Here is a 25,207-nt window from a genome sequence, read left to right as displayed (position 1 = left end):
ATACACTCTATGACTATAAAATAACAAGACTGGTTTTGTGTAACTTCTCACACAGTTTTAAAGACACATTATAATCTATTATTCCATGCATATGTTATAAGATTTAAAATATATATATGTTATATAAAGAGACTTAGTGCTACCAACTTTTGTTTGTATCATTTTGTGTAAATAAACATGAAAATATTTGAGAACTTTTTTGGAAAATGTACTTAAATTTTGACCTGTTCTATTCATATAACTATATATGTACACATACATATATATGTACTATGTTATACCAACACCACAGATCTTAGGTAATAATAAACGTGTTTGTGTGGGTCATAATATACCTGTATGTGTATGTATGTATATTTCTCTGTAATAGGAGAGCTAATGTCAATAAAATGAATTAAATTTGTTTGAGTGAAAGACTTTTCCGTTTACAGTCAGTAAATTGTAATCCGAGTGAATATAAAAGGATATTTATTCAACACCAAAATAAGAAATCCTGTTTAATTTAGACAAAATAGAGGGAAAGTTTTCTGAGTATTTGGATGAGTAGAATGTCTGAAATATGAGAATGGTTTCAAAGAATGCCACTTTCAACATTCTAATACAAAGGGTGACAAAAATTAGGGAAACCAGAATGTAATAGAAGGCTTCTTCCAATTAATGCATGTAAATGGTTTGTAATTATGGTGCCGAAATTTCAGCATTTCCAGCATCTGTTTACCTTTGTTTAGTAAATTGTCTTGAAATTATTTTTACTTAATGGACTTCTGGTCTCTAATTTTTCAGATTTCATATTAAATAAATATTGTACATATGAGGTTTTAGTGATTGTGGAATTATTAAATAACCAAGCAATAATGGAAAGTCAGTTTGTATTTTTATTTGTTAAGAATTAGAATTGAAATTTCTAATTATTTCAGTTAGGGTGGTTTTTAAAATTTTCTTTTTCTGAAATTAGCAAGTGAATGAGTGAATGACCCCACAACAGAACCACAAGCCAAATTAGTAAATTTCTTAATGGAGCCTGTCTGCCTCAGATTTGGGATGTTAGCTTCACTGATACACGAAACTCTTGAAAAAATATTCACACATTTATTATAGAAGTTACATGATTCTCTTTTAAGTTCTCCAGAAAGCCGATGCTGGCTAATAAAATTAATTCATTGCTTTAGAATTAAAATAAGTCAACATTGGGTAAGTCTGTGATATATCATAATATTCGCTCTTCATGCTTCATCTTACCCTTGGGGTTATTACCTTTTTTTTTTTTTTTTAATTAACTTTCTAGGAGTTGCTCAATGAACTACAGAAATTTCTGGAAACTGAAAAAGGTGAATTAATTTTGGAAGTTCCAAACCCACCTCCTAAGAAAATTCGACTACATGAACTAGAAGATGGGATTGATGGGAATGATAATCGGAGTCAAAATGGAGAGGGAAGGGTCTCCGTTATTGACGATGGAAGCATTGCTTCCAAGAGCTCAAATCTAAACGTGTGCAATGTATGCCTAGGGATTCTTCAAGAATTCTGTGAAAAAGAGTTCATTAAAAAGGTAAATAAATCTGTCTTCTGTTATTATATGTACAATTATGTAGAGATTTTCAGTTTTAAGACCTAGAATTTTTTTTTTAACTTATGCTCACTGAGGGATATGTTTATTGATTTTGGGGGGGGTGGGGCGGAAAGAGAAGTAAGCATGGATCAGGTTCCTCCCGTAAGCGCCCCGACCGGGATCCAACCTGTAACCTGTTTGTTTGTTGATGTTTGTTTATTTTTAAAAGTAACATTTATTTATGTATTTTTAAAAAAATATCTTTATTGATCTCAGAGAGAGGAAAGGAGAGGGAGAGAGAGACAGAAACATCAATGATGAGAGTCATCGATCGAGCCTGCATCCCGGGCATGTGCCCTGACCGGGAATCGAACCCTGATCGCCTGGATCCTAGGTCGATGCTCGACCGCTGAGCCACACCTGGCCGGGCTGTTGATGCTTTTTTTTAAAAGAACAGTACTGATTTTTAGAGAGGAAGGGAAAAGAGAGAAGCACTGATGTGAGAGCACAACATCGACGGGCTGCCTCCTGCACGCCCCCTACCAGGGACTGAGCCCGCAGCCCTGTCAGGTGCCCCGACTGGGAATCAAACCAACCACTTTTTGGTGCCTGGGCCCATGTGCAACTCACTGAGCACCTGGCCAGGGCAGACCTAGAATTCTTGTATCTATAGGAACAGTGCCATTCATTTCAACTTATTTCACAGCAATGGATTATTAAAACATTTTCCTAATTTATTTCAAAAAATGAAAACTTTCTTATCTCAAATTACCTTTTTATCAACATGATATCTGAAAATTAATGAAATATGTATCCATTTATGTATTTCAGTCATGAGTGCTATTCAATAAAAAGAGATATAGCAGTTTTCCCTTTGCTACTTAACATGAGGAAGAAGTTAGAGAAAAGTTCTTTGTTAGTCATCTCTCCTAGTGTCTAGAAAGACAAGTGTTACAGCCTTGTGAGAGGTACATGCTTGAACATAGGACTGTCTTTTGTTTCCAGCTGTCAAGAGTGCCATAGTCAGCTCTACTTTGTTCAAAATCTTTTTTAAGTTATGAGGTAACCTAAGAGAAAACTCTTTTGACATCCAGCAGCTTGTTCTGCAGGTGAGTCCTGGCTGTTTTGGTGATGTCAGTCTTCAGGGTCCTAGTTAGCAAATATTTGATTTCAGGGTGTTTGTGAGAGCTCCCTACTTAAAAGTGAAAGTTTGTGGAAGTTTTGCAGTGTCATCTCCTGGACCAAAAATCTATGTTATGAAGATTAGTATAAAATTTTTTGCAATTCCTGGGAATTTATATAATACTCTTTTATGTAATAATAAATACTTTTTACGTAATACCTTTTTAGGTGTGCCAAAAGGTGGAGGCCTCTGGATTTGAATTCACCAACTTAGTACTTTCAGTCTCCTTCCCACCACAGCTATCTGTAAGAGAGGTAAGGTCACTTACACACATACAACTACATGTGCAATGCATGCTAGAAGTGTCCCCAAAAATACAAATTTTCCTTGGTAAGAAATATTCCTTACCATGTTATATTGTTTACATTTTGTGTACTTATTGAATGCATGAAAGCATTACATTATTATAGCTGCTTAATAATATTGAGTGAATGGGTAAAAAAAGGAATTATTGGTTCAGATTAGTGTATTCATCACAGGACTGTCATCTTTTTAAAAGGTCCTGATTCAGTAGAAGATATTCATTGAGGATTAGCTCTGTGTTGTCAGAGAGAGAATTGACCAGGAATTCAGAGACTTGAGTGTGTGTGTCAGGGGGAGAAGTGTGTATTTTATAATGGTCCTAGGATAGGGTTATTTCAATTTTGATATACCTTCTTATTTTCTGATATAAAACAGTAGCACCTCTTTTGGTCAATGGTAAAAAGCAAAATAATAGCCTTATGTTTATTTTAACTTTTTCCTTTGTTAGTGGAAAAAAAAAGTCATTACTGTAACAGTCTTGTGTGTTGAAACTGACTTGGAAACATAAAACTATTTTTGTTAATACTTTTACATGAAGTATAGGGGAAACAGCCTCTAGAATCTCAAATTATAACAGTGAGTTCCAAACATTTATTTATATACATAAGGTGTCTTTTCATTAAGAATCCCCAAACATCACCAGAACATTACATCTTACGCTGTCACTTTCTTTGGGTGAGCATGTATGTTATCCCCTAAAAGGCTGAAAATTGATTTAAAATGTGTTGAATGACAGATAAGAGCTGAGAAGTGAAAAAGAGTGGATGCTTTTAAATAGTACCTCTGTTGATGACAAGAAAACTGAGCAAATGGGAGAATGAAGGGGATGATGGTATCCTGAGGTTTATAAACACTTAAAGTCATTTTCTTGTCAATCATGAAAGCATTTCTCACTGACAGACCATCTTCAGGGTCCAGTTTTGGTCGAGAGAAACAGACTTCCAAAAGCAGGGTGACTCACAAAAAGTCACAATGTTTGAGTAACAAAAATAGAAATAGGAAGTATAGTTGACCCTTGTACAGCAGTCTTGAACTGCATGGGTCCACTTATACACAGGTTTTTTTCAATAAATATTGTAAATTTATTTTCTCTTCTTTATGATTTTCTTAATAACATCTTCAGCTTACGTCATTGTAAGAATGTAGTATATGATACATATAACATGTAAAAAATATGTGTTAATCACTATGTTATCGATAAGGCTTCTGGTCAACAGTAAGCTATTAGTAGTTACGTTTTTGGGGAGTCAAAAGTTATCCATGGATTTTTGACTATGGGGGGAAGGGGGCATCCCTTCTACCCCCGCTTTGTTCAAGTGTCAATTGGATATATTCTTAGTGTGGTTACATATCTTACTACCAAACTTGTCTCAAAGTTCACAGTTTTACACTAAAATTTGTGTTGTTCATATTTATCACTTATGTGATGATGTTAACATATTGATTTAATATTTATTGACTACTTATAAAGCATTTATATTCCATATCAGAAATAGAAGATGCTGTTTTAAAAAATAGAATTATTCTGCTTACACTCTACTTACTTTTTATAACTGACTTCAACCACTAAACTATTCAGCAGAAATATGTGACTATTCCTATTACTGAGGAATTACTTTCCACAGTTGAGTGTATGTGACTCATTGTTTTCCTTTTTGTTGATGAGTAGTGTATTTTTACCCATTCATTTCTTAAGAATAATAGTTATTCAGAAGCATGCAGTTGTACATGCAGCTTACTATTTTCACAGCCTAGATTTCTTCAGCAAATTGTGCTTATGTTTCACTTTATTATCTTTTATCATTATGTTTTGTTACTTTCTTTTGTTGCTCTTTTATTCCTTCTTTGGCACTGAGGTATGTTATCGGCCAGACTGAAAAGAAATTGCTTTTCAGAGCAGTTAACTTATTTGTAACACATTCCAGTTTAAATAAATTACACATCTTCAGATTATTCTTGCATTTTGAATAGAAATTCTGTGACTTCTTTAGTAACATATTTCATCTGCAGTGTGGCTTTTCAATGTAAATCTTGCAAAACTTAAGAACTTGTTTGTCTGCGTGTGGAATAATATTAATATACATAGAATTGATTGGTGCTAGTTTATCTCATAATTCAGAGTGGAATGTATAATTAAGTCAATTTTTCCCACTTCTAAAGAAGAAAATTATGGTCACAGATACATTCATTTGAAAGAAAATAATTTTTTTATCAACATGGTAGTATTTGTCATATTCCTGCTTACAAAAGAACCAAGGAAAGGGACGACCTCAAGTAAGGATTTTTAAAAAGTCAAGCTATTAAATTGGCATTAACTCTGTATTCCTGGCCCTCCCAATCCCTTTCTGGCTACAGCTATAGTTCTTACATATCGTCGTCATAAAAGCACTTACTAAAAGCTTAGGAGAAAGCTTGCGGCGTTGTAATCATCACCATCTTCCACTGAGCTTGGGAGGACCTGGAGGGAGGGATGGGCTGCGTCCCTGGGAGCCAGCTGATCTGCTGGGGACAGCTCTAGACCCACTGCTCCTGAAGAGGAGAGAAACGTGCAGTTTAACCGATGCAGCTGTGCTGGACATAAAGCAAAACACGGAACCAGAAGTAAGTGGAGGCAGCATCCAGGGGTCCCCCCAAACACAAGACTATGGGAACTAGCTGAACATAATAATTAGAAGCTTCAATACCATCATAACAGCATACAAAAATCTGAATGACAAAATAATGGGATTATAGGGGAAAGGAATAAATAGCTCATGGCTGTCTTGGTGACTCTGGATCTGGGCTTACCATTTGAATGTAACAGTGGAAGGATGTCTTCATTATAGACTCAGATATCGTAAAGGGAGATATATAGGGTGTCCCCAAAAATGTATATACACACTTTGAGTAATGATAAAGACAGCGTTTATTAACATACATTTCATTTTCAGAATCGCGCTATCAGCTGTTAAAGTGTGTATACATTTTTATGGGACACCCAGGTACGTGCCCTGGCTAGTGTTGCTAATTGCTTAGGGCGTCCGCGCAAGCACTGAAGGGTCTTGGGTTCGATTCCCGGTCAAGGGCATGTACCTGGGTTGCAGGTTCGATCCCCAGCCCAGGTTGGGGCACGTGCGGGAGGGCAACCAATTGATGTGTCTCTTTCACACCGATGTTTCTCTCTCCCCCACCTCCCTCCCTTTCTTCTACTCTCTCTAAAAATCAATGAAAAAAATATCCTCAGGGTGAGAATTAACAAACAAACAAAATAATAAAATAGAGTAGAATTTAAAACAAGAGAGAAATGGGATAGATACAGAAGTGGAAGTGTGCTGTGTGCCCCTTGGCCAAAGGAGGAGCCCATGAGCTGCAGACATTGAAGAGTCACAAAGGTTAATGTATACAGTGGCCCGAGGGACTCCCAGTACTTAGGCACTTGATGGAAATCATGTTTGGTTGAAAGCACATTGTCTGACAGCTTTTGATTTGGAAGAGTTTCTTCCCCTAACGTAGTGATTCTCAAACTTTAATATATATAGAACTCACTTGGAGAGTTCTCCAGGCCCCATCTCCAGGTATTCTGACCCGGTAGGTTCGCGGGACCCATGAGTTTGTGTTTCTAACAAGTTCATGGCTGATGTTGGTGTTGCTGGTACGAGGACCACACTTTGAGAACCAATTCCCTTGAGGAGAATGGCGGAACTAATGTAGGCCTAAGTGAAAAGGGACAGCCCTTCAAGAGATGCACTCCTGCTAGGAAGAGAGAAACGGGCCCAGGCCGAATGTAGCCTAGACTTCTGCTGGGTGGATTTCAAGCAGTCCAAAGGAAAAGCAGTCGAAGAAAACCGGCGTAGGAATCTGGGCTGGAAGATAAATGAAAAGGATTGGGAGGTGCAGAGAGAGTGCAATGGAGACTTTAATTAAAACCAAATTATCCCAACCAATAAAAAACGTTTAGGGATAAAAATATATCCCAGTGAAGAAGAAATAGGGAATTACTGCCCTCTTCCCCCATCCCTCTCTATTTACACAATTATATGTTTAATTTGTATTTATATATTTAGATATATTTGTTTGACTTTTTATTATGAAAAACTTCAGAAGTAATAAGACTAGCCTAACAAACCCCTATGTATGTGTTATCCAGCTAATTTTTTTGCCAACCTGAGATCAGTTTCAAAAAAAGAGAGGAAAGGTGAAATCAGATTAATGCATATGTCAGAAGGAGGCTTAAATCTGTAAGAATAAAATTTGCATGAGTAGAGACTTGCAAGAACTGCTAAGGAAGACTTGGGCTACTCGAAGTTATGTTTAGAGCAAGAAAGCGATGAGAAAGGGGATTGATCTGCTGTTTGGAACTGATGGTATACCACTGATGGGTGATACCGAGAAGGCAGAACTGTGAAAATCCTATTTTGCTTCTGTCCTTTCTGTCAAGAAAAATCATCTTCATGTGCAAAGGGCAGAAGGATCATTGGCAGGGAGGAATGAAAACGCCACACGGGGAAGCTTCTCTAAATGGGTTCGGGTACCTGGGCCTGGATGAATTACTTTCCAGGAGAGATTCAGAAAGAACTTGCAGCTGTCCCTGATCTTTGCGAGCTTTTCAAAGATAACAGATTTTCCAGACCACCAGAGACAGATCAGGGCAGTTCCAATTTTCCAAACGTGAAGAAACTTGGTTCTGTTAAGTACCAGCTGGTGAACTTGTCCCTAAAACCCTGGCAAGGTTCTAGATCAGGAACTAAAGAATAAATCGTGGGCGCTGAGGATGAGGCAGACACGATCGTCAACACACCGAACACGTTTGCTGAGAACAGACGGAGTTTGCCACATTTCTCCTTTTTACAGGCAGCAGGACTGGCAGAGCAGGGAAATAGGAGCACCGGTGCGACTGGGATCCAGCCCCTCGTTGACTGGGTTTCTTCCTCGTGGTAACTCCCTGAAAGTGGCAGCGGCAGGAGCGGGGTGTGAGGACAGCGGGGGGCTGTGCCCGGCTGGCCATGCCCACGGAGCCGGTGCGTGGTCGGCACCGCCCTGGACGGTGTTTCTCGCGTGCGCTCTGCGGGCGGCCGCCTGAGGCCGACGGGGCGGCTGGGTTGCCGGGCCCGCCTCAGACCTGACCCGGGATCTCTAGAGATGGGCCCAGGCCTCTCGGCGACTCAGGGACGCTGAGGCCTCAGAGCCGTGCGCTTCAGGCCCTGTCCTGCTCCTGGTTTCTGCCAGTGATGGTGTAATAGAAACACTCCCTACAGGGCTGAGCATCTGTCAGACAGGCTGGGTGTTAGAACTGAGATCCAGAAAGGTCTCAAGAGTAGGGGAAACCTAACAAAATGAAACTGAACGGAAATAAGCATAGGTTCTATGGTTGGGCGTAGAAAACTGCCAAGTGAAAACAGGCAGGGGTGGCTTAAAAACTGTGTGTATAGGTAAGACTCGGGCTTTAGCTAATGGCCTGGTACGAACGAGAGGTGCGACGCAGGGAGCCCCCTTGGGTTTGAGTCCAGGTGAAGAAGCAGGGCACCGGGAGGGGTGAGGGTGGCAGCCGCCGGCCCGTGCCCCAGTCAGACGGCGCTCCCCGCTTTAGGAGGAACAAGGACGATTGGGAAGGCGTTTTGTCGCAGCCCACGTCCTAATCCCCGAAATGTGTGACTGTTACCGTGTGTGAAAAATAAAGAGGGACTTTGTGGATGTCATTAAGATTAAGGCCCTCACCAGTTTAGAGCATCGGCCAGAGGCCGGCGGGGCCCCGGGTCCCATTCCAGCCGGGAGCCTGTGCCTCGCTTGCGGGCTCTGTCCCGGGGCGCGTGCGGGAGCAGCCAGGCGGGGTGTCTCTCACAGGGTGCTGCTTCCTCTCTCCCTTCCGCCTGCTCTGAAAAGCAATGGAAAAAATATCCGAGGGTGAGGGTTAAAAAAGAAAAAGCTTAAGGACCCTGAGATGGAGAGATCATCCCGAGTTACCTGGGTGGGCTCCCCCCAATCCCACGAGTCCTGGCTGCGGTGGGGCAGAGGAAGGTGTGGTTATGGAGGAAGGGCCGGAGGGACTGTGGAAGTGAGCCACGAGCCAAGGCACGTGGATGGCCTCCGGGAGCTAAAAATGCAAGGAAGGGGCTTTTCCTAGCCCACAACCTCCAGAGAGGAGCACAGCCCCGCCCACATTTTGATTATAGCCCAGTGGGATCCATGCTGGACTTCCGACCTAAAGAATTATAAGACAATAAATTTGTGTTGTTTTAACTCACTAAGTTTACAGTAATTTGTTAGAGCCGCAATAGAAAAATGAATACACATCCAGAGGAGTGCATTCAGAATAGTGGAGGCATCTGGAACCTGGTCATAGGGGCCACTGGAAGGAACTCGGGGTATTTAATTTAGAGAATAGTTGACTTAGTGGGATTCATTTGCTCTATTTAAATCTTTGAGGGGTTTTCTGCTGCAGAGATCAGGTCAGGAGGGAAGTGATTTTCAGTTATAAGGGATTATCCAGAACAGGAGAGACTATTTTCAGGGATGGTGAATCTTCTATCACCAGAATGTTTGAGCCAAAGCTGGGCAACTACTTGGCAGATACACAGAAGGAAGACATGCACCATATAGTTGGTTAGATTGGAGACTTTATTCAGCCTTTTCAACTCCAAGAGCCTATGTAGTTTTAAGAAAAATATTTATCTTCATCATTATTTTTTGTTACCTTATATTCATGATTGATTCGTCTAAACTTCTACACCACATGAAGTTAGTGCCACACTAAAATTACCATAGAAGGAATGACCCAGACTTATGCTAATATTAAGCTAAACTTGCACTTATAGGAAAAGAGCATTCCATTAATTCCTTTAAAAAGTAAACATTCTAGTTGTTCTTTTAGGTTTATTTTTACTAGTGGAGTCCAGTAGAGGGCAATATGGTACTATTAGTTTGGCTTATTGGACCCACCTCAGGGGAAGAAGGTAGTTTGCTCACTCTGTTGACTTTAAATGCATAATATCTCTTAAATGTTACTTCGGTTGTATGAAACACCTACTTTTTTTTTAAAAAAAAAAGAGTTGTACTGTTTATTGCATTTACATAATCAGGTATAAATGTTACATTCACCCATTTACTTAAATATTTATTGAGTTTAAGTATTTCTGTGACATAATTGTTCTAAATGCCCCCTACTCTTCAGATCTTTTTTTCCTGATGTCTTATTACATGTTTATATATTTAATTATTTTCTTATTTTTAAAAAAACTGAGGTACAATTGATGATAACATTATATTAAATTTAAGTATAAAACATAATGATTCAATATATGTATATACTGCAAAATGATCACCACAATCAGTTTAGTTAACATCCATCACCACACATGGTAACAGGTTTTTTGTATGTGATAGAACATCTTTTTTTTCTTTTAAATGTTTTAAATTGAATTTATTGGGGTGACGGTTCACAAAACCATACAGGCTTCAAGTGTACAACTCAACAAAACACCACCTGCACACTGCATTGTGCACCTGTCACCCAAAGCTAAGTCTCTTTCTGTCCCCATTTACCCCCTCTTTATTAATTACTGTATTTTCCATACGAATAACTATAAACCTACTTTTGCCCACCCCTGTACACACACACACACACACACACACACACACACACACACGGCAAATCAAAGTCATATTATTTTTGTTATATATTAATTTAAAAGCTATTCATATACTTTGAACTATTGATATGATTGAAACTCTTTTTTTTTTTCCACCCGAGGCAAAAAATTTTTTCCATTGCTTTTCAGAGAGAGTGGAGGGGGGCGGGGAGAGAGAAACATCGATGTGATGAGAGAGACACATTGACTGGTTGCTTCCCACTTGCACCCTAACCGGGGCTGGGGATCGAGCCTGCAACTGAGGCGCGTGCCCTTGGCCAGAATGGAACATGGGACTCTTCAGTCCTCGGGCTGGTGCTGTAACCACTGAGCCACACTGGCTAGGGCTTAGCTTCTATTTTTATATCATATTGTACAAATTAGTGGCGGTGTATGAATAACTCACCGTACTGCCATTCTCTAGAAATTTACTTGAAATTTCCCATACGCCGAAGCTTTGTCATTAGATCTTGCCTTTAGATAGGCCTTCACCAAATTATTGTTAGGAACCTGTGGTTCCTTTTATCTTCTTTCTCTCTCACTGTCTCTGTCTCTTTCTCCCCCTTTCTCTTTCACCCCCTCTCCCATTTCCATCTCCGTCTCTGCCTCCCTCCCTTCCTCCCTAATTCTGTATCAAGGTATCTTCGTGAAGATATTGGCAGGATTTAAACTGGACAGGATTTAAGGCCCAAGGGCCCCTCGCCTGCCTTTCTCCTTCCCCGGTGCCTTACTGCACTTGTGGTTGGGTGTGTGGTTTGATCTGTCTTGGCCGTTTGCCTTTAGGTCTTGCATACCTGTTAACCAGCGTTCATAGCTAGAAACTGGCCCAAAGCAGATGCTTTTCCATACTCAGATTCACAACAACATTTTAAAAATATCACCTTCCTTAAACTTTTATACTAAAATTAGAACAAGCTTGGAAGGGGCAAGGCTGGAGGAAAGCCCCCTTTTTGAAAAATGTGCTTCAAGGAGCCATTTAGTATATCTTTTGAATTATACACAGAGAGTCAGCATTATAAAGACAACAGTTAACATTTTTTTTGTAGACTATCTCATTTAAACTTTTAATTATACAAGAAACAGCATTCTGCCTGTTTTACAGGTGAGGAATTAAGCACCAAAAAGGCTTGCAACCTTGTACCCTTGCCAAACTGGGAATTATAATATTCTTTCATATTTTCTAACCTTCATATGAAAATTGTCTTGTTTTAATTCTTACTTACTTGATTTTCAAATAAGGGTCCACATTTCTTTTTTTTTTTTTTTAACTCTTTATTGATTTCAGAGAGAAGAAAGGAGGGAGAGAGATAGAAACATCAATGATGAGAGAGTCATTGATCGGCTGCCTCCTGCCCCCCCCCCCCTCGGGGGATCGAGCCCGCAACCCAGGCATGTGTCCTGACTAGAATCCAACTGTAATTGCCTGGATCCTAGGCTGATGCTCGACCGCTGAGCCACGGCCAGCCAGGCACATCTTCGAATATATTTAGTATCCATTAGGGTTTCTTTTTATCTGTTTATTTGGCTTTTAAAAATTGATTAGTAAGTGCTCTTTGGAAATAAAGGTTGTTAATCTTTTGTATATTTTATTTCTTCCAGCCTGTCATTTGCCTCTGTTTATGGTCATTCAACAAACTTAAATTTTGAAGTTTTATGAAACTTTTTATCTAGGAACAAATTTTTCTGCATTTTAAAAATTCTTTGTTTAGGTCTTTCAATTGTTTTGTAGTTTTTATCTCACATTTCATAAATTCTGATATATTTGGGGATTTTTTTAAACACGTTTTTGTTTTTTATTTTAATTACAATTTGAGTGGGATTTTTTTCATAACCTTTCCTATTTTGTTTAGGAAAGTAATTTGTGTGTATTTGTATGTGTGTGTTTGCTATTTATCTTGTAACTGCCTAACTTACTAGTCTTTATTATTAATGCTAATTGTTTTTAGTTGCTTATCTAGGTATGCATTTACCTTATTTGTAGATAATGATTCTTTCTTTTAAAAATATATTTATTATATGTGTGTGAATGTATGTGGGTGTATACATATGCATGTATGTGTGTATCTCAGAGAATTTCCTAGGACCTCTAAAACATGTTACATAATAGTGGTGACATTGGTGACCCTTGTGTTGACCCTCACTAATAGGAATGTTTCTAGAGTTTTAATATTAAGTATATTGTTAATTATTTTTCTGATATTTTTTGTTTAAGGAAGTTTGTTTTTATTCTAAGTTTAGTACGTTTTTAAAATGATAAATGGAGGAGAATAGGTAATAAACTGAGTTTTTATATGGAATGACCATATGTAATTTTCTGAAAGTTTTCCCTCAGAAACCATCCAGTTTGTCCAAAGAAGAATCCTCTAATCTCTTGTCCAGAGAGGCGTAAACCTGGCTGCCTGAGACCCAGAGCAGGGCAGGGAAGGCGGTTGCAGGTCTCTCTGTGGACTGTAAACTCACTGGACCCTCCTGTTTTCCTTGTAGGGCTTCACCCCAGGCGTCCTCTTGCCAGGCATTCCTCAGTTTCCCAGAGCATAAGTCTGCCCTTGCTTGGTGTCAGGGAGGGGACGTGGGGGTCGGCCCATTCCTTCTGCAAGCCTTCAGCCACTCCCTTTGGTTAGCCCACGTTTCACCCCGTTGTCTTATGCCTCCAGTCCACAGCTTGCTGGGTTTGGAGGGGCAGGTACCTCCCTTTGCCAACACCTAGGGATCAGCTTCTTGGGCTCTGCTGCCTTCCACTCCCGCATCCCCTTTCTGTCTTCGTATATTGAGAGTTGGGGTGATGAATTATTTTCTTGTTTCATTATTAGATAGAGTTTCTGTTTTCTGTTTCTCATTCTCTGCCTTACTTTGAGATGATTTTCCAGAGGAGAGGTGGGCATAAAGGTCATTTTTTCACCATCTTGAAGGTAGAAGTCTGATGATTTTATAATAAAAAATTCCTTAAGCATATTTAAAAAGTAATATCTAAAAATTAATTTTAAAAAAATGCAATAAATCTGTATATTTTTATTAACCAATGTCACGCCAATAAATTCAAGAAATCCTTATTCCTAAGGCTATATTAAGTGTAAATCAAGTTCAACACCCCGAATGCTTCCAGTCTTGTAATTTTCCTGTGATAATTTGCAATAATTTTTAAATAGTTCTCTTTATAGAGTTCTTTCTTTTAATGCTCACCAGAGAATATTTTTTCCATTGCTTTTTAGAGAGAGTGGAAGGGAGGGGGAGAGAGACAGAGAAGGAGAGAGAGAGAGATGTGAGAGAGAAACATCGGTTGGTTGCCTCCCGCACTTGCCCTGACCAGGGCCAGGGATCCAACCTGCAACCCAGGTACGTGCCCTTGACTGGGAATTGAACCTGCGGCCCCTTGGTGCGCGGGGCCGATGCTCTAACTACTGAGCAACCCTGGCCAGGGCTCTTTATAGAGTTCTTAAGTTATTTACTGAAGAGACCTATTTCAACAATTAATAGATTCTCAGCAATTAACAATTTGTCTCCTTGGTATTTCAAAACTTAAAATTTACTTTTAAGAGCTGTTTTTCTTGGTAGTAATTTTGAAGTGAAGTTGTATTTATGACTATTGAAATTGAGCCAGTTACTACCTTGAAGCCTCTTAAATCTGCAAGGTCACTTTACTCGTGTTTCTCAAAAATCAAATTCTAGGAGGAAATACATTTGCACCCTCTCAGCCACACCCAGTCGCTAACAGTTTTTGTTGAGATGTCTTTGCTTTGCTGATGTTTTTAACTCTAGAGTTACATGGAATTCAGTTCATGTTATCCCCTCATTAGCACAGGACACTAACAGACAAGCTGGGCCGACCTGTCTTTGTGTTTATCCCAGAACCTCTCCTTCGCTGTAGCTGCCTGTTTTTCTGATTCCCCCCCACCTCCACTCCCACCCCGCTTTCCCACCCCCGTAGAATTGCCTCGTGATTATTTCCAATCCCATCCTTCAGAGCTGGGCAAACATCAGCACCTAGGGTACCGGAGAGCGCAGTGGAAATTATTCTCAAAACTCAACCCAGAAAGAGCGCTTCTCCTGGAGCTGGGCCAGGGGAGCTGCTCAGCCTGGTTGGGACCTGCCGAGCCCAGCCGTGTGTCCTCGCTGACTCGTCCTCCCCTCTCGCCTGTGGAAACCGAAACGTGCAGCCTTTTTAGCGCTGTCTAGAGGATTTTATTGCCAGCGGTAGTGGGAAAACCTGCAGTGAGAAGGTCTTGTGTCTCACTCTACTTTCTTTTTTTCTCCACATCTGGGGAAAGAGGAATGTAGAGGATTTGCAGAGGTTTTTATGCACAGCTGACATAAGTTTTATTCATCAAAAGAGACACCCAGACTCAGACTGCTGGTCATTATATCATGGGTCTGACCTCAGAGACCCCGGGGCAAAGGAGAGTAGGATTGAGGCAGGGAGATGGTGGAGGTGCGGACACGGGTGAGAGGATGGGGGGTTACCTGGCTAACTGGTGGAGTCCGGCAGGGTAATAGGGGTCTATTGCCCCTTCCTTCCTTCCTTCCCGTCCTCTTTCCGCCACCGCACCTGCCCCAAGCCTCGCGCAGGGTGAGGAGGCCGGGTGAGGCAGGCCTGGAGGCTGTCGCAGGGGGAGGGTGGGGAGGAAGCCCGAGGCAGCTGTGCTGGGTGGGAAGAGGGGAGCGTTTCTGCTGTTACCAACCTCATTATTCAGCCTCGCTCCCAACCGGCTACTTGTGTGCAAGAAATAGACACGGCGCGTGTGTGCCCGTGTCCACGTGGAAGGCAGGGGCGGGGGCGATGCCTCTGGCGGCCCGAACAGCTGCTGTCAGCGCCCTGCTGGTACAGGCCTATATTTGTATTGCTTTGTTATTAGAAACGAGTCCAAGAGACGGGTAGGATTCAAAAGACTCTAGAGTTTTAGGGGCATTGGTGGGAATTTGAAACCCCAGCATCACTGCCCACGGCCAAGTTTTCTTAGTTTGTGCCTCCTTACCTCTCAGAGCTGCCTCCTCTCCTCCACCCCCACCAGCACTGCTTTCTTGCTTGAATTACTTTCTTGCTTGAATTACTGCTTAAGTTTACTGCATGTCTTCGTTTCCCCTAATTCCCATCTTCCTCCTCCAAGTCACGCTGCAACCAGTGAGCGTTCCTGAGGACAAATACGACTCTGCCATTCCATTGCTTAAAATCCCGCGGAGGCACCATATTGCCTTAAGCGTAAAACCTAAGCCCCTCGGCACAGGGCCGCTACTTCTGTGGTCTAAGGCCCTGGTTCCTCTTTTGTACGCCCCAGCCACATGTCCTCAGCTCTTTAGGGACCAATGACTTACAGTCCCCAGAACTTTCCTGGTGCTGTCCGGTTTTTGCACCATAGAGTTTTCTATATTTGGAATATAGCTTTCCCCATTCTCCACCCAGTTAGTTCTAAGTAATTGATCCTTCAGAGCTCAGATCGGGCATCACTTCTCTTACAAGACTGAGCTGAGGATGCCTTACATGTTCCCTCGAACTATGTCCCTGTCATAGCTATTGCCATTCTGTATTTTTATTAATTTTAGAAATATTAAGTATATTATTATTATTAAATTTTATTGTCACTTTATTCCCTCCTAGATCATGGGTTCCCTTATGGCCAGAGACTGCTCTTTCATCTCTAGTCTCAGCAGAGATCTCACTGCATAGGTGGGACCCCCAAAGTAATGAAGTGCAGAGCCCTTTCACGTTGTAGCTGGGAAGCCAACGTGCAGAGAGAGGAGCTGCCTTGGAGTGACCACACAGTATCAGAGGCTCCGCCTGCCTTCTAGTCTAGTGTTTGTTTCCCTCTCAGGAGTTATGGACTCAGGTTCTGTGAGGGCCAGACAGGCCACAGACCTGAGACAAGTGGGCTGTCTTTTTCAGCAATCATTCTGTCACTTTTCTGGAACATATGCCTTTTTTCACACTGTATTTTCTATGATAAAGAGATATTTTGGTACAAGAAATATTTTATTTTCCTCTTACGCCACCACGTAAGGAGGCAGTGGTGTGAAGACGATGGCTGTCCTGTGACTGGACGAATTACAGGTTAACGTCGTTTCTTCCTCGTGCTCCTGTGGGACGGTGCAGATGCATAAATGTGGTGTTTCTCAGGTTATAGTTTCAGTCTCTGGATTCATGCCCTGGCTTGGCGCTCAAAAACCTGCTGACCTTCCCAGGTTCATTTCTAGCTGTTGAGCCCCCTACTCACATTTACGTGCACATGTACATACCCTAAGCTCCAACTTTACTAAATTGCGTTTTTTTTGGATTCATTTAAAAAATTTTTTTTCTTGATTTCAGAGAAAGGAAGGGAGAGAGAGATAGAAACAGCAATGAGATAGAAACATCGACTGACTGCCTTCTACATGCCCCTTATGGGGATCGAGCCCACAACCGGGGCATGGGCCCTGATCAAGAATCAAACCAGGGACCTCCTGGTTCATGGGATGACAACCACCCAACTGAGCCACATCAGTCTGGCCCAACATATCTTTTTTTTTTTTAAATCCTCACCCTAGGATATTTTTTTCATTGCTTTTTAGAGAGAGTGGGAGAGAGAGAGAAACACCGATGTGAGAGGGGCACATCCATTGGTTGCCTCCTGCACACACCCTGATGAGGGCCTGGTATCAAGCCAGCAACCGAGGTACATGCCCTTGGCTGGAGTCGAACCCAGGACCCCTCAGTCTGCAGGCTGATGCTCTAACCACTGAGCAAAACATCCAGGGCCCCAAATGTCATTTAGTTTTTGGTTTGTTTGTTAATCCTCCCCTGAGGATATTTCTCCATTGATTGTTTTAGAGGGAGTGGAAGGGAAACAGAGGGAGGGAGAGAGACATTGACATGAGAGACACACCTCCATTGGTTGCTTCCCCGACACAGGGGTCAAACCTGCCACCCAAATACGTGCCCTTGACCATGAAGCGAACCTGCCACCCTTTGGTCCGTGGGCCAACACTCTTAACCACTGAGCCAAACTGCCCGGGGACATCGTCTCAGTTTTAATGCCTCTCTTTCTCTCTGTCCTTCCTTCCTGCCGCCTCTGCTTGACTCAGCCTCAGTCCCTGCCCTCCACCACCCTCTCTCACTGTTAGGTGCTGGATGAACACCCACCTCAGAGCTTTAAGCTCCAAAGGCACAGACTTCCCACGGCGTGCGTGTGTGGCCAGGGGACACCAGTACTTCGGCAAGCATGCTCTTCAACTGCCCCATTTAGAACTTGCTTGGAATTCTCTAATAAAGTTAAAGCTGAGCCCAGAAGTAAATTGTGTGGTTCCCAAATTTTCAGGAGGTGATATACTGCCTTTGGTAGGAAATCTGGTTAAACTTGATCACTTAAATGCCATTTGACTCTCTTGAGGAGGGTGAATTAAAGGGCTTGCTCTAAAGTCTAATGAGTTTTTCCCATTGACTACAGGATAGAAGGTGTATAAATCTAAAATTATCTTGGTGACCTAAAAGGGAGACGTGTACTTCTCTTCCCTCGGCGGAAGCAGGTTCAGGGCACTGTTAGCGCTTGGTAAAATTGCGTGATTGAGCAGCGCGGACTTCTTTGGGATTCAGGTCTCCAGCCCCTGCTATGACTAGTTCCGTGTGACCTGCTGTGCAGGGAGCCTGTGGAGGGCTAGGAAGGGAAAGTCCTCTAGCAGGTCGCAGGGCCTGGAGGCATTCGACTTAATTTTACCCGTTAAACGCGTCACCTGGTTTCCCTTGGCAACCTCCAGTTCTGCCCCACTTTGTAATCAGAGGATGACAGGAAGCATTGCGGACTTGATGGCATCACCTGGAAGTGACTGTTGAGGGCAGAGTTTGCCTCCAAAGAGGAGAAAAAAAGGTTACTGAAAGAGAAGAGGCGAGTCTGAGTCCCCTCAAAGAGGGGGCAGGTGGGAGAGTCCTCTGCAGCTCAGATACCAAGGGGATGCCATCGATGAGGGAGACTCCAGAACTACCGACAGCGCAGCAGTTTGGCGTCTGAGGGAAAGGAATTAAGTCTTGCAAATCGTTTAGGGGATAATAATTTTATTATCTGTGAGTTGCAGGTAAGGTTTTAATTTAAAAACAACAATAATAGTTACTGTTTATTAAGTACGTGCCAGGAATCTTACCTGGTTCCTTACATACACAATTTCATTAAATCGTTCCAATATTCCTACAAGGGGAGTATTAATATCCCCTTGTGGATGGCGGAACAAGTGTCTGTTGATTTCTTAAAGTACCGAGGCCGAGGGTAGGTGGGGCAACATTGACTACAAGGTTTCAGCTTTAGGAGATCATTGTTCGTTTTTTCCTCTGTGATCTCCAAAAGTCCTGTAAATCTTAACAGCCTCTATGACAAAACAGTAACGTCTATTAATGATGGCCTTTAACCACTCACAGAGGTTTAAATTGCAGTGATCTTAGTCTAACTCTCATTTTACACATTAGGAAATTGAGTGACAGGAATTCAGGAGAGCCCAAAGCCAGGTCTTCTGACTGCCGGTAATTTGTATAGTGTACCATGCCCGTTCGCTTTCAGAGGGCTTGAGTAACCGGAAGGGGGGGGAAGGGGTCTGTAGTCCTACAGATGGTATTAGGTTGAGCCAGCAAAGCAAACAAGTTAACAAACCAGAAGGTGCTGACGAGACAGGCATTGGGAGCAGTTCTAGTTCTCACCTAGCTGGTGACTGACTTATTCTGTTTGGTTTATGTCTGAAGGAAGTCATGCACCAACGTTTCCAAATGATCATAAGTCTTTAGAAGTAGCTAGTGCCCCACTGGTCATTTAAAGTTTAAAAGGACAGGGTTCTACATATGAACCATGGGGTGTGTGTGTGTGTGTGTGTGTGTGTGTGTGTGTGCACGCGCATGCCTGTAGGTGTACATGTGTGCTTGTGCGCTCGAGTGTGCCGATAGATAGATAGATGATAGATAGATAGATAGATAGATAGATAGATAGATGATAGATAGATAGATAGATAGATAGATAGATGATAGATGATAGATATAGATAGATAGATGATAGATAGATAGATAGATAGATGATAGATAGATAGATAGATAGATAGATGATAGATGATAGATATAGATAGATAGATGATAGATAGATAGATAGATAGATAGATAGATAGATAGATAGATAGATCTATAGATCTAACTAGGCCTCGAGGTGGATGTGAGTGACAATGACTGGTTAGTGATAGAGACTATACATGGTACTTTATCAGCTTACACACGCATACCTCTGTCATCTTCACAAAATGCTGTATACTGAGGCAGGACATGTCACTACCTTTCTTTAAGGTAAAAGCCATGGTGGTCTAATGGCAAACGGAGAAATCTTAGTGTCACACGCTTACTGTGCAAAGCCTTTTACATGAATTTTATTTAATTCTCATAATGACCATGATTGTGAATGTTATTTCATTTTAGCATTTTTTTTTCAGTTTTCTATTAATCCTTCCCAGAACTTCTCCCTAACATTTTATTATGAGAATTTTCAGATGCAGTAAGGTTGAAAGAACGAACACCCATATACCCACCTAGATTCTACAATTGTTACTATTTTTCTGTATTTGCTTTATTATATATCTAGCCATCAGTTTATCTACCAGCCTCCTTAGTTTTTGTTGTATTCCAAAGGGAGTTACAGACATGAGTACCTTTTACTCCTAAACACTTACATGCGTATATCATTAATTAGGTAGAATTAAAACTGTTAGCCCTAATGAAAAACAAAAACAAAAACAAAACTGAGCCTTGACTTCTGTTTTAGGGACATAGTTTGCACTCAGTCACTTTGGGCCTTTCCCTATGCAATAGTAAGATATTGTAAGAAAAATGTAAGCTGCCCATGTTCAAAAACACTTGTACCTCATTAATGAGAAATAGAAATCTGTAGGGGGGCGGGGGATACCCCTGTTGGATTCCTAGGCCACAGCCAGCCAGCGCTGCAAAGTGGCATCTTAACCTCACTTCTGATTTTAAATGAGGGTGAGGTCACTGCCACATTTCTGAACACTAACTTCTCTCCCAAAAAGGGGACTTTGATTAGCAAATTAGTTAAGCACTTTAGTAATGATATTGGAACTGAATTTCAATAAACATTTTTTTCCCTTTTCTTTCTGGGTGTGACTAAATTGCCTACAGCATGCTGCATGGTTGCTGGTAAAACAGGAAATGGGGTAAGTAATTTAAGTAGGGAATTTTTACCACCATTTAAATATAAGCTACCTGATGCTTAAAGTATTTTTACTACGGCTATCTCTGTTTTTAGAGTAAGTTCACTAGCTACTGGAGAAATTGGCACAAAGAAAAATTTTATTGTATAAATTTAGGTGTCGGCCTTGTTTAATTGGTTTATTTGCATAGCATATTAGCCGTCTATGAAAGCAGATTCACTTTTTTTAGATCTAACATGAGTGTAAATAGGTACTTTATTTTTTTTGGTCACTTACATAATGTAGTTTGGCAAGTTATTTTAAAAGTAAATTTTATACTGATTTTAGAAAGTAATTTATGAAACTAATTAGGCTATAAAAGACACAAAGTAAAATCCTAGTTAAGGCAGAACAATAGTGAGTTTATACATAGATAAGACATAGAAAACAGGTCCACAGTCCTCTATCAGAAGCCCTTCAAGGCCAAATATCCTAGATTTTGGAAATGTAATATGATGTTTGCCATACGTAATACACCCTTCCCTTCCAGGGTCTGGGGTGCTACTATATAATCAAACATGTTAATATTTCTACAGTGAAACCTATGGATAGTCATACTAAGTTTGATGAACAAAATCTCTAAACAGTCTCACATGTTCAAGCCAGGTTTGGTTGCCAACTGGGCTAAGGAAAAAAATCTTTAATTTTCTGGAGCTTTTAGGAGTTTAACCTAAAATTTTTAGACCAATATAAAAAGGGCCCTGTGACTGCTGGAGGTTCCTGTGTACTCTGGAGAGAAGAGTTCAGAGAGAAGTATAGATTTCTGTGTTAAAATCTCGAATTTGGTTAAGTGATTTATTTAAGAAGTAATTGATTTTTGTTCTTTTTTTTGGTTTGTTTTATATTTCACATCTACATTTTTCAGGGGCCAATAACCACATATTTATCAGAGGCTTTGGAGTTACTTGGGCTATGTTAGATTAGTCTCAAATGCTTGTGATTCTGTCATAATAAAATTTGATGCTATATTTGAGGAAGTTTTTAGTGCGGTCAGAGCAAGCTCTCTTCTGAATTTTCCAGTTTCCACCCCATTGCTTGTGAGTTGCTGTTGTTATCATTATTGAAGGGTTTTAAGGTAATCTTATCAGCTCTTCCAAAAGACCCCATTCACTGTAGGGATACTGGAACAGAAAAAATGTAGAAAGAAAACTCATCTTTACCCTCAGTGTCCCGAGGTCATTTTATGTTCGAAAGATTGTGGAGGAATTGACATTAAAGGATTTATTCACGGAATTTAGAAAAAATTGTGTTGGATTCTTTGATCTAGTTGGTTGTCATGTTATATCTATAGCAGAAGTGACTGCAACTGACCTCCTCATCAGTAGTTACCTGACAGAAGAGGGAAATGCAGTGACTAAGTACTAAATTGAGGCTGAATTTAGTACTTGTACTAATTCCTCTAAGGGAACATCAGGCAAATGCTAGGAACCTCTGTGAAAACATTTACCCTAAATTATATTAGAAAAGTTGGTGCCACATTCAGCTTGCAGGATGGAAACTATGGCATTTTAAGTATTGTACTTTTGCCTTATATATAAGGTTAGGTTTTCTAAGATGTCTGTTAACCCTTCCCCTTGGGTCTTTAATCTGGAAGGAAAAAAATGCATATAGTTGAAGTTTTTTAACTGGACTGAGAAGCTCTAACTATACTTAAAAGACTATGAAGGATTTAAAATACCAGTTTTCTTAACTACATAATGAGTAGTGTTTTAACCCATTTTTAGGATTGACTTTTGCTGCAACCCTTTGTACTCGAATAGAGTATAAACGATTTCTAAATAGTTTTCCATTCTTGTGTTCTCTGTTTCAACTTTTTATCCTTTAAAATGTATCCTCACTTATTATTTACCTTTCAACTGTGATGCTTTTTAATGCAAATGTCCTTAAACTATTGATACAATATCAAGACAGTCTTTTAAAATACCTAAAATGTTTCTGATATTTAGAAAATTAGAAACAGTTTATGAAGCTCAAACACTTAGTGTTTAAATAAGTTCTTGAATGTATATTTGTTTTTAACAATTAAGTTAAATTACTTTCTTGATTTCTACCTTCAGTTAGTAGTATCTGTTAGTCTTGAAGAATTAAGTTATAATAAACATTGACTATAAGTAGTCATTTATATCAGTGACAAATTAGACATTTAAGTATGTGAGTCACAAGTTGGCCCTTAATACCTGTTTTGTTAAAAGTAGCCCTGTGAATAGCCATAAGACTGATTTGAAGTTTTAATTATATGATTGATGTGGGCTTGTTTATTAGTGATACTGCAGTGTTCTCAGCAGAGCAGAGCAGTTTTAATAATATCATACCATGTTTTTCTTTCCTTTCTCTCACAATTTTAGGTTACAAACTAAAAGCTAGAAACCATAATTGGGACTTCCCCAAACCTATTTATTGGCTCATGAGTAGATTTTGGGGGAATGTCAGATTTTTATTCAGACATTTATCTGGTATTAAGTTGATGAGCATTTCAGGACATTCATACTTTAGGATTTAGTACTTCTTCAGCAGTAAAGACCAGTACAGTTTTTACATTGACTTCCCAAAAGTCAGCCCCATTATCAGGAAGTGAACAGATGAAAACATTTTTCGTCTGGGTGAGATTATTGTAATACGTGGTTTTGTAGATTCTGAATAATAAACAATCCTCTCTGTTCCACCTTTCTGTCTTCTGATGTACAAATTCTGGAATCTGGAAGTTGTAGCTCAGAAAAACTGATTAGTACACTTTTGTGTTTGAAACTTTATAAACTGTCTTCATGCCATTAAAAAAACAGTTTCTTGATTTTACTGGAATATAAGGTCCATGAGCTCATGGATTTTTGTCTGCTTTGTTCTCTACTTTTTATCTAATGTGTAAAATAGCACCTGGGGCATAGTAGGCACTTAATAAATATTTTTAAAGTAATTGCATAAACGCTTGCCTTTAGTAGAAAAAGTGAAGTTTTTCATGTCAGTGAATTAATTTTTATGTTATTCAGAAAGCAGAGTCTGTCACTGGGAAGAAATGACATAGTTCAGCTAAAAGAAGCCTACAAATGGATAACTCACCCCCTGTTTTCAGAGGAACTGGGTGTTCCCATTGATGGAAAGGTATTGGGTCATCAGCATTGTTAATTTTGTTCTCTGGTTTTACCAGTTTTACTTCATTATATGGTACAGTTTTGGTTACCCAAAAGAATCTTCTCTCTAAATAATCCAATGAAGGCTTTATAAGCCTTTAAACCGTTAATTTCTAATAGCCTTAAATAGAGGTTAAAGTTTTCCTTTCTTTCTTTTTTTAAAGACTTCTTTGTGATCCACGACACTTATGAGTATAGCAGGTGCAGTGCACCCTAACTGACCTTAAGAGGTTAGAAATGAATCTAAGCCTTTAATATATTTATATTTTAATTGCAGAGGCATATTTACCATTACAAAGCAACACATAAATAACTGAGCAAATGCAGAGTCAGCTCTAGACTATTTAAATTTTGTTATCTGTGGCTAATCTTGTTTTCAAATATGCAGACAGAATCTGCAGTGATCATGGGCTCAGTCTGTCCCACCTGTTGGTAGTTCAGGTCCCTCTGTTTAATTTTATGCAGAGACTGCCTTTGAAACCAGAACATTTAGCCATCTCCCCTATCCCAGAGCAGACCTTGCCTCAGTCTCTGGAATGGGTTGAATTTTAGGGAAGAGCCTGACAAGTTTCCAGATGGGGAAACAGGACCCATTCCTGGCTCATCTTAAATTAGGTCTTCACAGTGCAGCCTCATCGCTTTGTCATTTGGCTTGAAGAAAATCCCCTGGTTATCAGACACACCCCTATGCAAATAAAATCATAAAACCATCTTTCACAGCTAAATACTTAAACAAATTTTTTTTCACTATTCTGAATTTTATAGCTCTGTTTCCCTCAGTTAGTAAGAATAAACTGACTGTCCTTTAAACCTAATACTGAGAGAAGAGAAAATAAAACCACCACAGATAGTATGAAGAGGAAATGAGGTAATGAAAGTACTCTGGAAATTAGAGAAGCCATTGACGCAAAATATTTTTACCTCAGGTTTTACTTTTGAAGCGCAAATGATTTCTTACATGTTGAATCAGAACAGAAAACAAAAGATGTAGTCATGTTCTAATAGGTTCAGAAGGACTGAAAGTTTTCTCGAGTGAAAAGAATGTGTTGTAATCTTATTTTTATTTTGTAGATTAGAATAGAGAGAGAGAAAACCTCTTCACTATTGTGGCTCTAGAGTAGCTAGTAGGCTTGCTGCCCATCCAGTGCGCTCTGTAGACGTGGCAGTCAGTGAAAAAGGCAAGACCGTTACATGGCATGGCACTCATATCTTTTTCTCAATGTGGAGTTTTATGTATACTCTGTGGAGGTCA

At 40.2% G+C, this 25,207-nt stretch overlaps 1 protein-coding gene across 1 annotated transcript in view; it reads left to right on the top strand.

Annotated features, from left to right (window-relative positions):
- PUS10 (pseudouridine synthase 10) overlaps positions 1–25,207 on the top strand; it is a 52,443-nt gene that overhangs the window by 3,891 nt on the left and 23,345 nt on the right. The window contains exons 3-6 of the mRNA XM_016214042.2: positions 1,286–1,549; positions 2,900–2,986; positions 20,760–20,794; positions 23,815–23,926. Of these exons, the coding sequence (XP_016069528.2) occupies positions 1,286–1,549; positions 2,900–2,986; positions 20,760–20,794; positions 23,815–23,926 (498 nt within the window). The remainder of the gene's footprint in view (positions 1–1,285; positions 1,550–2,899; positions 2,987–20,759; positions 20,795–23,814; positions 23,927–25,207) is intronic.

This window comes from Miniopterus natalensis, chromosome 13, assembly GCF_054644295.1.
Source record: "Miniopterus natalensis isolate mMinNat1 chromosome 13, mMinNat1.hap1, whole genome shotgun sequence".
Lineage (NCBI taxonomy): Eukaryota > Metazoa > Chordata > Mammalia > Chiroptera > Miniopteridae > Miniopterus > Miniopterus natalensis.
This window is presented reverse-complemented; position numbering and strand designations above follow the sequence as displayed.